Source organism: Colobus angolensis, unplaced genomic scaffold, assembly GCF_000951035.1.
Source record: "Colobus angolensis palliatus isolate OR3802 unplaced genomic scaffold, Cang.pa_1.0 Scaffold134, whole genome shotgun sequence".
Classification (NCBI taxonomy): domain Eukaryota; kingdom Metazoa; phylum Chordata; class Mammalia; order Primates; family Cercopithecidae; genus Colobus; species Colobus angolensis.
Window position 1 is genome coordinate 2956759 of NW_012114422.1, and position 13233 is coordinate 2969991.

A 13233-nucleotide genomic window follows, 5' to 3' on the forward strand; every position below is an offset into this window, starting at 1 on the left:
CCTGAGGACAGGAGTTCAAGACCAGCCTGGTCAACATGGTGAAACCCCATCTCTACTAAAAATACAAAAATTAGCCAGACGTAGTGGTGGGCACCGGTGGTCCCAGCTACTCAGGAAGCTGAGGCGGGAGAATCGCTTGAGTCTGGGAGGTGTGGGTGCAGTGAGCTGAGATCATACCACGCACTCCAAGCTGGACGACAGAGTGAGGCTCAGTCTCAAAAAAAAGATACAGTTATCATACAATATGATTCACCCATTTAGCATGCACAATTCAATCGCTTTTAGGATATTCCCAGAGTTGTGCAACCATCATCAAAGTCAATTTTAGAACATTTTCGTCACCCCAAAAGAAACCCTGTGCCCATTAACAGCCACCCCCTGTTCTCCCCCAGCACTCCCCAGCCCTAGGTAACCAGTAATCTACTTTCTGTCTATAGATTTGCCTATTCTGAACATTTCATATAAATGGAATCATATAATATGTGGCCTTTGGTGTCTGGTTTCTTTCACTTACTGTAATGTTTTCAAGGTTCTTCCGTGTTGTAGCATGTATCTACTTCATTCCCTTTTCTAAAAATATTCATTTTCTTTATTGTGGTAAACTATACATAACATAAAATTTATCATCCTAGACATTTTTTAAGTATACAGCTCAGGGGTATTTAGTACACATGCACCCATCACCACCATCCATCTCCAGAACTTTTAATCTTACAATCCTATGAGTCTGTACCCATTAAACACTAACTCCCTGTATTTCCCTTCCCCCAACCCATGGTGCCTGCCATTCAGCTTTCTGTCTCTATCATTTTGGCTACTCTATTTCGTTCCTTTTTTCTAGGCAGTATTCCATTGTATATATCCACCTCAGTTCTTAACTCTTCAATTAACAAGTTATTTTTTATACCTGGGATCCACGGGAGAAGGAAACTTTTATACACACAAGCAAACTTAGATACACTTGAAAAGTCAGTTAGGTATGTATTTTGAAAACCAAGGGAAGAATAATAAAGTAAGAGATGCATTGTTTATTAGTCCATTTTCACATTGCTGATAAAGACATACCAGAGACTGGGAAGAAAAAGAGGTTTAATTGGACTTACAGTTCCACGTGGCTGGGGAGGCCTCAGAATCATGGTGGGAGGTGAAAGTCACTTCTTTTTTTTATTTTTTAATTTTTTTTATTTTTTTATATTTTAAGTTTTGGAATACACGTGTAGAACGTGCAAGTTTGTTGAAAGGCATTTCTTACATGGTGGTGGCAAGAGAAAATGAGGAAGACGCAAAGGTGGAAACCTGATAAACTCATCAGATTTCATGAGACTTATTCACTGTCATGAGAATAGCACAGGAAAGACTGGCTCCCATGATTCCTCCCACTGGGTCCCTCCCACAACACATGAGAATTCTGGGAGATAAAATTCAAGTTGATATTTGGGTTGGGGCACAGTCAAACTATATCACATTGGAAAAGATTCAAAAATATATTTTTAGCATAAAGGAAGTCAGTAACAAGGTAACTGTATATTGGAAAAGTCATATTTAGAAGGAAAGAGTCACTATTTCTTCGGGGATTCTTAGCCTTGAGCATAAAAGACATCAAAGGTTTTTTATTTTTAATTATAGAGGGTTGTCTTTTTCTCTGGTTGCTTTTAAGATTTTCTCTTAATCACTGGTTTTCATGTTCGATTTTTTTTTCTGCCCCATAGAATCTGCAGAAACACATATTTGATTTTGATGGACCTTGTCTGTTTGCCACCTGCCTCCCCCAATCTCAGCTCACTGCAACCCACCCCACCAGGTTTAAGCAATTCTCCTGCCTCAGCCTCTGGAGTAGCTGGGATTACAGGCACGCATCACCACGCCTGGCTAATTTGTGTATTTTTAGTGGAGATCGAGTTTCACCATGTTGGCCAGGTTGGTCTCAAACTCCTGACCTCGTGATCTACCTGCCTCGGCCTCCCAAAGTGCTGGGTTTATAGGTGTGAGCCACCGTGCCCAGCTGTCTTTGTATGGTTTTTAATTTTTATTTTTTCATTTATTTTTATCCTGTTTGGAGCTCATTTAAAGCTTCTCCAGTCTGTGGGTTTATAGGTCTTACTAAATGTGGGAAACTTTTTTGGTTGTTATTGTTTCACATTTTTTCTGTCTTCCTGTCTCTGTGTCTCCTTCTGAGAGTTTATTACAGAGATATTAACTATTTGATATTATCTCTTAAGTCATTGAGGCTCTTTTCATTTGTTTCCCAGGCTTATTTCTCTTTGTACTTCATTTTGGATAGATTCTACTGCTCTGTTTTCAGTGGTCTTTTTTTCTGCAATGTCTAATCTGCTGTAAATCTCATTCAATAAAATGTTCATTTCCCATATTGTATATTTCATCTCTAGAAGTTCCATTTTGTTCTTTTAAAATATCTTCCAGTTCTCTATATGAATTATATCTCAGTAAAGCTATTGAAAAAAATCCTTTTGCTCCTCTTTTTGCTCATGTTTTCCTTTACATTCTCAATTATATGGAGCATATTTATAAATTGTATTTTCTTGTTCTTATATGCTAATTGCATCATCTGTCATTTCTGGGCCTGCATCCCGTGACAGATTTTTCCTACTTTTTGCATGTCTAGTAACTAACTAGTTGGATCATGGATATGTTGAATCTGTTGTCTCCTGCTGGAGTTTGTATTTCTTTAGAGTGTTGGACTCTGTTCTGGCAAGCAGTTAAATTCCTTTGGATCACTTTGATCTTTTTAAGGATTGTTTTTAAACTTCAGTGGAGAATAATAGCCCTTACTCTAGAGCAACTTTAGTCACATTCCTACGGCTTGACCTTTTTAGAGTTAGAAAGGGACGCATAGTAGCAGTAGCACACCATTACATAGTATTTCCACAATACAGAGATAGTAGACATTGGTAACATTAAGAACATAAATACAGTCATATGCTACCTAACAACAGTCAATGAGGGGCCACCTATACAACATTAGTCTCACAAGATTATAGTAGGTATTTTTACTGTACCATTTCTATGTTTAAATATGTTCAGATACACAGATACTTACCATTGTGTTACAGTTGTCTCTAGTATTCAGTATGGTAACACGCTATACAGGTTTATAACCTGGGAGCAGTAAACTATGCCATATAGCCTAGGTGTGTAGGAGGCTGTACCATCATCTAGGTTTGTGTGAGTACACTCTCTGATGTGCACACGATGAAATCACCTAATGACACGTTCTTCATAACATATCCCCATCATTAAATGATGCAAGACTGTCAACACCTGTAGTAAGTTTTAGGCAGTGACTATTTATTATTCAACCAGTAGCATCTGCCAGCCATAAGAGTCCCTGATTATTTCATCTCTGTTTTTCACACGTTGGTTTTAAATACTGTCAGAGTCAAATAAAATATAGAGACAAATCTCTAAATTTAAAACATTTTATTTGGGGCCGGGCGTGGTGGCTCACGCCTTTAATCACAGTACTTTGGGAGGCGGAGGTGGGCGGATCACCTGAGTTCAGGAGTTCGAGACCAGCCTGCCCAACATGATGAAACCCCATCTCTACTACAAATACAAAAATTAGCCAGGTATGGTGGCACACGCCTGTAATCCCAGCTATTCAGGAGGCTGAGATAGGAGAATTACTTGAATCCAGGAGGCAGAGGTTGTGGTGAGCCGAGATCACACCATTGCACTCCAGCCTGGATGACAGAGTGAGACTTTGTCTCAAAAAAAGGAAAAAAAAAAAAAAGCCATTTTATTTGGGAAGCAAGAATTGCAATTTGGGGCATACACACAGACCAGGTGATCTTTGGTATGATGAAGGACAAAGATAAAATTGGAAGTTTTATTAAAAAGGAGAAATGAGCCAGGAGCAGTTGCTCACACCTGTATTCCCAACACTTTGGGAAGCCAAAGCAGGAGGATTGTTTGAACCCAGGAGTTGGAGACCAGCCTAGGCAGCATAGGGAGACCCCATCTATATAAAAAATTTAAAAAAATTAGTTGGGCATGGCGGCACTTGCCTGTAGTCCCAGCTACTCAGGAGGCTGAGGTGGGAGGATCTCATCAGCCCTGGAGGTCAAGGTTGCAAAAAGAAAAAGAAATGCATTGTTTTGAAAGAAGGTTCATTGGTACTAGGAAAATTTGGGGGAACTGGCAAGCTCTGATTGGCGAATGACCGCAATGGGTAAAACTAGCCTTAGAGTCACAGCAGGTTGTTTTAGCAGCTGTCAGGTAAAATTGGTTTCAGGTTACAGTAGGCAGTTTTAGCAGCTAGGCTGGCAGAGAATTACATTTTTGGAGCAATGATATGTGCTCTCAGTGCTTTTTCCCCTGACCTCCCTACTCCATTTTAATTGAGTGTAATAAGAATGACCCAATTCATATGATCAACTTTCACAATACTTTTTTTTTTTTTTTCCCAACAAATACAACTCCAATTTCTTCATTCCACCTCCATTCCAGGCAAAGTTTTTTTTATGTCTATAGGAGGGAAAATCTTTGTATAACATACACACTTATAGTATACTTTTGAAGGGTGATACACATGTACATTTCGAAAAAGAGTAATAGTAAACAAGGTGAATATACATTTGAGAAAAGAGTCAAATTTACATTTTTGTAGCTAGAAAATTCACAGGAGACCTAATGAAAGCCTGTGAAGACGTTTAAATATCAATCGGGAAAATTTTAAACTTTTTTTTTTTTTGAAGCAACAAAAGCAGAGATTTATTGAAAACAAAAAGTACACTCCACAGGGTGGGAGCAGGCCCTAGCAAACAGCTCAGCAGCAATTTTAAACTTTTAGAAATGAACAAAACACAACTCTTGCCCTCAGAATGTTTTTGCTTTAATAGGGAAGGTAAGAGGTGATAAATGTGTGCAGTCCCAGTTTCTTTACATTTAGTAGGACCAACTTAATAGTATTGCTCTAAATAGTGAAATACTGTGTTCTAGTACATGGTAGGGATCCAGAAAATGATAGTTTCCCTTCTTTCATGGATTGCTTGTTTATGAAAAACTGCCAATTGGCAGACTGTGATGAGTACCACAGGGAGATGTGATCTTGTTATGGGAACATAGAGAAAGAAAAGATGATTTTAAGCTGGGGAAGTTAACAGAAGGTTTTATGGGAAAGGTAGATTTGAGATGAGTCTTGAAGAATGAATACAATTTTGACATGCAGAAGGCATGTCATGAGCAAAGTGATGGTGTGTCTGAGTATGTCAATTTGGTTTTCTTGGTGAACCCCTGATGTCAATGTCAAGTCTTTCTCCTTGAGCTAGTTAGATTTCCCAGTCAAGAGTCCTCCCAGCTTCTGCCTGGAGGGGAGTGTTCTGGCTGCCTGGGTTCTGGAGAGGCCGTGGAGCTCAGCATACATTGTGTCTGTGTTCCTATCATCCTTCTGGGTTAGGTACAGTACTCCATCAGCTGTGCTTGTTTTGCCTTTCCAGGGAAGAAATCTCCAGTTGGCTGCTGATGTGGAGGAAGGGCAGTTATCTTTCAACTTGGAGTATGGTAGGGGTTTAGGGAACCAATTACTTTGAACCAATCCTTTTTATTTTAGAACCTCCTTTTATTCCTTTCCAGAGCTACTGGTACCCTAATTCCTGAGTCTTTTGAGCATTTTGTGTTGTAAGTAGAGTTGGCTCTTGGTTTTCCTGATTACTGACGTAGGATTTAGCTCTCAGGTGTGCTGAATTGGTTATTGTTCATTTGTTTTCTTTTCTAGCTTTAGATATCTCATTTGCAGTTGTTACCTCTCCTCTCTGTCCTTATGGGCTTATGGCTTCAAAAAAAAAGAAAAGAAAAAAAAAAAAACTCTAGTAATGAGGTTTCAGGAATGAGTGAAACTGGATCTGTGTTTAATATGCCATCTTTACCCTGAACCCAGTGTTTGTTTCTTTTTTTTTAAAAAAAATCACATTATAGTTAGGTTCATTGCTTTATTGGGAATCTACCTCTTTAAAAATTCTATGCTGGTTGTGAGTTGATATAATGAGACCAAAATACTATTGTTCTATTTTCTTCTTATTTGCTACCTAAGAGCCAAAGAAATGTCTGAGGACCAGGAATGTTTTAAAGTCTTTGGAAAAATTGAAAGAATTCTGCTGCGATTCTGCCCTTCCTCAAAGTAGAGTCCAGACAGAATCTCTGCAGGAGAGATTTGCAGTTCTGCCAAAATGTACTGATTTTGATGATCTCAGTCTTCTACGTGCAAAGAATGCAGTTTCTTCTGAAGATTCGAAATGTCAGATTAAACAAAAGGTATGTAACTGTTATAGATTAGCTTTACATTGGAATCACCTGGAGACCTTAAACCAAAAATTGCCATTAAGAACCTTCCCTCGGAATCTTATTTAATTGGTTTTCACTGAGAAATGGGCATGGATATTTTTAGAAAGCTTGCATTTTATTTTATATTTTATTTTTATTGATGAGGTCTTCCTCTGTTGCCCAGGCTACAGTACAGTTGTGCGATTATAGTTCACTGTAGTCTCAAACTCCTGGGCTCAAACAATCCTCCCACCTTAGCCTCCAGACAAGGTGAGACTGAAGGAAAAACAGTCGTTTTAATCTGTAGCTGTGATTGACAACCATTGAATTAGAGAAATGATCCTATATATGTATATGTATATGTGTATGTATATATTTATTTGAGTCATTGAAATTCTAATGAAAGCTGTTGGCCTTTTTCCTCAGAAAAATTCTCAAGCCAACAAAATTTTGCCTATAATTTTCAAGATTTCACACCTTTCCCACAAAGTCCAGATCCATGAACTCCTCCCTCAGCCAGGCTAATATTGGTTGACTTACCTTAGATCATCAGGAAAAAAAAAGGTGTTTTTGTTTTTAGTCTCTTTTCATACTTAGAAGCAGTTCACCTAAGTATAGTGGTTATTAAGCATAGAAGTCATAAAGTTTATCCATTAAAGCTCACTTTATTGATAGGAGCATTTACTCCAAATTTTCAGAAGAGTGTATTCATTATTGCTTTATACATAGAATGACCAACTTGGCATTTCCACATCACAGGAAATTAGAAGTAAGTAGATAGAAGGGGGCACCTGGAAGCAGTGCCATTATCACAAGTGATAAGCTGTTTGATGGCATGGAAAGACATGGATGAATGGCAAAAAGCTACTGAATGAACATAAATGCCCCATGGTCCAGGACCATTAGGGTGGGGTCGGCAACGCCATAACTGTCAGTAGATTTTGAAATATATTCTGATCACTCTGCATTGTCCAGACAAGGTTAAATTGAGTTCAGCATACTGTCTCTGGGAATATGAAATAGAATGTAAAGTATCTGATAGGTATTCCCATCAGATCATTTTTTTTTAAGTTGCTTATTTTGTTGCCCAGGTATTAATATGTACAACAAACCCTCATGACACAAGTTTACCTATATAACAAACCTGCACATGTACCCCTGCACTTAAAATGAAAGTTAAAAAAAAGTTGCTTAATATTCAAGTGTTTAGATTGATTTAATTGTTAACTTCCCATAAGGATAAAACTTTTTTTTTCTGGAAGCTTATCCCATTTCCTAAATGAATAAAGTATAAAGTAAGAGTAAGTTTTTAAAATTTAAGAAATATATTTTCTGTATTAACTTTTATATTGCATAGCATATACCTGCATTTCACATAAAAATCATGGAAACAAAATAAGAAACCCATCAAAATTAAAAGCAAATACATTCTCAGGTATAGGAAAATTGTTATGCAGTCCTTGGGGTGTCGCTTTGCCAGCTGTAAACCTCTGTGGCTGGTGGTGCCTTTGCCCAAGTTTTTACTTGGACCTGGCTGGGCTCATTCCTCCCACTGGGCCTGGCAGGCTGTGCTTGGCTTTTGCTTTTGGCCCGAACCTCGCAGCTGCCAAGGGTGAGCCAGGAACAGAGTGTTGAGGGGGTGTGTGAGCCAGTGACGATGGGGTCTGGCTACTGTGCACAGCAAGGCATGCCAGCTTCAGCGGGGTGGGCAGCTCCAGGTGCCGGCATGAGTGAGGGCTGGACCAGGTATACTGCAAGCAGCTTCCACGGCTGGCACCAGGGAACACAGTGGTGCCCAGAAGCTTGGAGATTCCAGGAACTGCAGAGCCCAGAGAGGGTGTCATAGACCTGACTTGGGAGCCCCTAGGTCTGAGCTCCCGAAAGGTCCACAGCTCTTCTCTCCTTCTTGTTGCTGCAGTGTGGCAAGCAAGGGACGTGTTTCAGGCCTGTTTGTTTACAGCTCTTTTAGCCCTGCCATTCCGTGGGTCCCAAGTTCTTGTCCTGCTTCCTGAAAGAATGAAGTATGTGGACAGGTGGAGGGTGAGCAAGGCAAAGAGGGGCTTTCTTGAGTGACAGAACATTCATGGGAGACCCACAGTGGGTAGCTCCTTTCTGCAGGCAGGGCATCCCAACAAGTGAGAAGTGTTCAGCCTTCAACAGGGAAGAGACCCTGGAGTGGGTAGCTCCTCTCTGCAGGCAGGTTGTCTACTTGTCTCTTCAAGTTTGGCTGAGTCTGGGGGTTTGTATGGGCTTGAGAGGAGGAAGTATGTGCTGATTGGTTCGTGGGCTGCCATGGGCGGGCTCAGAAAAAGCACTGTAAGTTATAATTCTGGTTCATCAGCCTGGCCCCCAGGCTTCAGGCTGTTCCTGGCTTGAAGGTGGGGCTTCACCCGGACCTGACCATTTCTGCCCAGGAGCCTGTCTGCCTCCTGCCGTCATCCATGGCACCCAGGCTGTTTGTGCCAAGGACCACCTGCAGGACAGCTCTGAGCTGCCCTCAGCCCCCTCCTCGGCCTCCTTCCCATGCTCATCAGTGTCCAAAGTCCAGAGGGGGCCAAGGCAGCAGGGGGCTGGCATGTTAGCAGTGCCCTGAACATGTGCACAACCGGCAAGGTTGCAGTAGTTCCCAGGCTTGGCCTCAACTTTGAGATCAGAGTGGGTGCTGGGAGCTGGGAGAGGCCAGGCAGTGGGAGCAGGTACTTCTGAGCCTGCAGAGGGATGGGGAATTCCCTTTCTGGGCCCCTGAGAGTGCAGAGATGCCCAGGTCCACAGCTGCAGCTTGGGCGGCTGCTGTAGCTGCACCCAGGAGGGCGGGGCTCCTGCCTGCTCCCAGCCCCCAAGAGCACAGAGATGCCCAGGTTTGCAGCCACGGCTGGGCAGCCACAGCTGTGCCCGGGGAGTGTGAGGCTCTCACCCTGCCAACTTAGAAGGGGGTGAGGCTTCTTCCACCCATTTCTGGCTCCTGCTGCTTCTGTGGAGCATGCAGCCCTGGTTGTGCCTCTCCTACTGCAGCTGGCGTTATGGCAGTGGCTGCTCCCGATGGGCTGCCACTGCCATCATAATGACCTGGATTTCTCTTGCCAACCTCTCCACCCCTCACCATCTTCTTCTTGCTGAGCTTTGGAGGTTTGCTGGACTGCACTGTTCAAATAAATTGAGTTTTTTTTGAAAAGTTAGTATCTTTACCTGATGTCCCAGTAAAGCTGAGTTGTTTTAAACATTTGGAAATTACAAAGTGCACATGTTTCTGGGTTTTCTTTTGGATTGGGGTTCCCACTCCTGGGCCATTTTGCTTCTCTCTCACTCTCCCCTCTTTTTGGTCACCAGACTTTTAGGCCATATTTTTGATTGTAGGGGGAGCTGGGTAAATTTTTAGAAGTTGGTAGTGACAGAGTGGCAATTAATTAGAAGTTGGATTTAGCCTATAAATTTTGTCTCATTCACATTTTTCTAAATTAAGTCTAATAAGCGAGAAATTTTCTCTAAGCAGTGAATTGGAATTAATTATGGTAGGAAGGTAAGAATAGTAGGAGTAGTAATGTTGAAAATGTGGCCTTGTGCTGTGTATTTTTTAACAGCTCTTTCTTGTGTTTCTTTACCAAGAGAATCATGGTTCTTTCTTGGAATAAGACTTTATAGAATGTGCTGTCTTTTACAGTGTGCTTGGAAGTAAAAAACATTAAGTGCACCTTTATCTGTTGGCATGCTTTGCTCAAAGTGGTTTTGCCCTACTCCTGAGAGAAAGGCAGATTTGTCCCCATTGGCCTTTTGTGCATTACACACCTGAGAGTAGATAATAAAAAGAAAAGAAATGTTAATAATAGTAGATTTAATGAAATCAAATTTAAAAACAAATATGTAAAACATTAAAATATTTAGACTTTCAAAATTTGCATAAAAATTCTATGATAGCTCACTTGGTTCATAATTTTTTTAACCTTTTACTTTGAAAATATTTGCAACCTATAGATAATTTGCCTGAATGCTACAATGTGCTTCTATAAACTTGACACCTAGATTCACCAAGTGTTAGCTTTTCACCAGATTTGCATTTTCTGTCTCTGGGAACTTATTATTATGGTTAATATTTTTAAAACTTTATAAATCTTTTGGTTACCAGGATACAACACTTTTTGATGTCAGTCAGTTTGGATCATCAAATACAAGTCATGAAAATTTACAGAAAACTGCTTCTAAACCAACTAACAAACGTTCCAAAAGCATTTATACGCCGCTAGAATTACAATACATAGAAATGAAGCAGCAGCACAAAGATGCAGTTTTGTGTGTGGAATGTGGATATAAGTATAGATTCTTTGGGGAAGATGCAGAGGTAAGTCCTTTTGTCAGGCAATATTATATGTTTTTCTTGTCTAGCCTTAGATATTTTTCAGTATTTTTGTTTCATCTTCCGACCTTATATAAATGCTGATTTGATCAATCACCTCTTAAAAAATACTGTTATTTAAAGTAAAAACTAAAAATGAACACAAGAAACTTGGTGGGAACCAGACTTCATGGGGAGAAGTGAGGGGTCTCTATTGGAGTAGTAGATACTAGGCCAATACTTTTTATCCATCCAAAGTTTATTGGATGAGTCAATTAATGAATGAACCATAATCAGGTAAATATGTTTTCTAATGAAGACTCAAGCAAGAAAAATTTTTTGAGATGTATAGAAGTTCCTCTGTTTACCCTTAATTTATGAATTTTCATAGCCGGGAAAAAGTTAAGTCTCAATGGAAGAACACGTGAACTTTGCCAGCTACCACCAGAAGTTGTTTGAAGTTTTTTTTTTTTTTTTTTTGAGACAGAGTTTTGCTCTGTCACCCAAGCTGGAGTGCACTGGCCAGATCTCAGCTCACTGCAAGCTCCGCCTCCTGGGTTCACACCATTCTCCTGCCTCAGCCTCCCGAGTAGCTGGGACTACAGGCGCCCGCCACCTCGCCCGGCTAGTTTTTTGTATTTTTTAGTAGAGACGGGGTTTCACCGTGTTAGCCAGGATGGTCTCGATCTCCTGACCTTGTGATCCGCCCGCCTTGGCCTCCCAAAGTGCTGGGATTACAGGCTTGAGCCACCGCGCCCGGCCAGTTGTTTGAAGTTTTACAGATCTCTTTGTGTGTCAGTCAACTTGGCGTGTTATTCTAAATTGGGATTGTGCCAGGTGTGGTGGCTCAAGACTGTAATCCCAGCACTTTGGGAAGCTGAGGTGGGTGGATCACTTGAGGTCAGGAGTTTGAGACCAGCCTGGCCAACATGGTGAAACCCCATCTCTACTAAAAATATAAAAAAAATTAGCCAGGCTTGGTGGTGCATGCCTTTAGTCCCAGCTCCTCAGGAGGCTGAGGCAGGAGAGTTGCTTGAACCTGGGAGATGGAGGTTGCAGTGAGCCAAGATCCTGCCATTGCACCCTAGCCTGGGCGGCACAGCATGACTCTTGTCTCAAAAAAAAAAAAAAAAAAATTGGGATTGTATTTAATGTTGAAATATTTATCATAGGCCCTAGTCAAGAAGGTTGAAAGTGAAATTTGAGCATTTCATGGGCAAACTTAGGGAAAGTATTGCTGATTACACGTTTGTTGGAAGTCATGAATGCTTGTGATGATTCTATAGCTTGAGACCTGGTGGGATTGTATGCCAGAGAGTGATGAGGTCGCATGTCTGTGACTTATGGATGGGAAGTAAAGACTTGGCCAACTTTTTTTCTTCAAGTTTCCTAAATCCTCTGTGGCAGGCAAGCAGCGTTCTCTAAGTCAGGTGCATTATGCTGTGTTCTGTGATATTAAATTAGACTCTGAAATAATATCACCATGTTTTCTGAGGGCAGGAACAAATATGTAGTTGGCATCCCCTAGGTGAAGGAGAGAAACTGTCTAGGTTAAATGGTAAATTCAGGCCTGACCATGGTAAAGGCTGATGTTTTCCTGCCCTTCTGTGAGGGACTAATAGAGTTCAGAGATGGGCTGAGGTTGGGTAGTGAGAGTGTTGGAAGTAGAGTTCCATGGCTCCAGTGGGCAATATCTAAGTCATGGTGCTTTCTAGAATAAATCAGGGAATCAGATGGTGCTGCATGGTTCTATATTTCTATCAGTCATGCATCATTAATTAGTTAGCCAGCCCGGGGCTTCTCTTTTTACTTTTTCATTGATTCTTCTGTCCAGATGGGTTCATCATTTCTGCATACTCTATAGTATCTTCTAAATGTCAGTCATTTGCAAATGCCATGGAGCAAATGCTTATTCTTTTACAGTCTCATGCTCTCTGTATTGGATAGTCTTTGTGTAGGGAAAGCTCTAAGGACATAGAAGACCTGTCATATTTTTCTGAGTATTTTATACAGATGTTGATACTGAAGTTAGGTCACTGGAACTGCCCAAAAGACATTAAACCATAGGCTTCTATATGGGCTATACAGGGAACATTTTTAAAAACTTTTTATTGACATAGTACACATTTAGATTAAGTGTACAAATCCTAAATGTATACCTTGATGAATTTTTAACAAAGTGAACCAGCCTCACATAGGGAATCTTAAAATAGAAATTTATTGGTATTTTCTTTTTTCGTTTTTTAGATTGCAGCCCGAGAGCTCAATATTTATTGCCATTTGGATCACAACTTTATGACAGCAAGTATACCTACTCACAGACTGTTTGTTCATGTACGCCGCCTGGTGGCAAAAGGATATAAGGTCAGTTTTGGCTTTAACTTGTGGGAAAAGGAAATTGGGATTCTCTTCCAGAGAATGCAAATGTATTTCGTAAGGTGGTAGGTAGGCTTCAATTGGTTTAGAATTTTGTATTTGAGAGAAAAAGTGTTTCATAATTATTAGCATTATATATTTATGAGTTTTTAACATATTGTTAGATATTCAGGGTAAATTTTTTAACTGTATGGTAGTGTTTTTTAGCGATTTATCTACCCTCGTCAACTCCTATAAAACCCTACATCTGA

General features: G+C 40.5%; 1 protein-coding gene across 1 annotated transcript in view; it reads left to right on the top strand.

Moving 5' to 3' along the window:
* Nucleotides 1-13233, top strand: part of MSH3 (mutS homolog 3) — a 228733-nt gene that overhangs the window by 4576 nt on the left and 210924 nt on the right. Inside the window, exons 3-5 of the mRNA XM_011934338.1 lie at nt 6050-6270; nt 10400-10612; nt 12854-12970. Of these exons, the coding sequence (XP_011789728.1) occupies nt 6050-6270; nt 10400-10612; nt 12854-12970 (551 nt within the window). The remainder of the gene's footprint in view (nt 1-6049; nt 6271-10399; nt 10613-12853; nt 12971-13233) is intronic.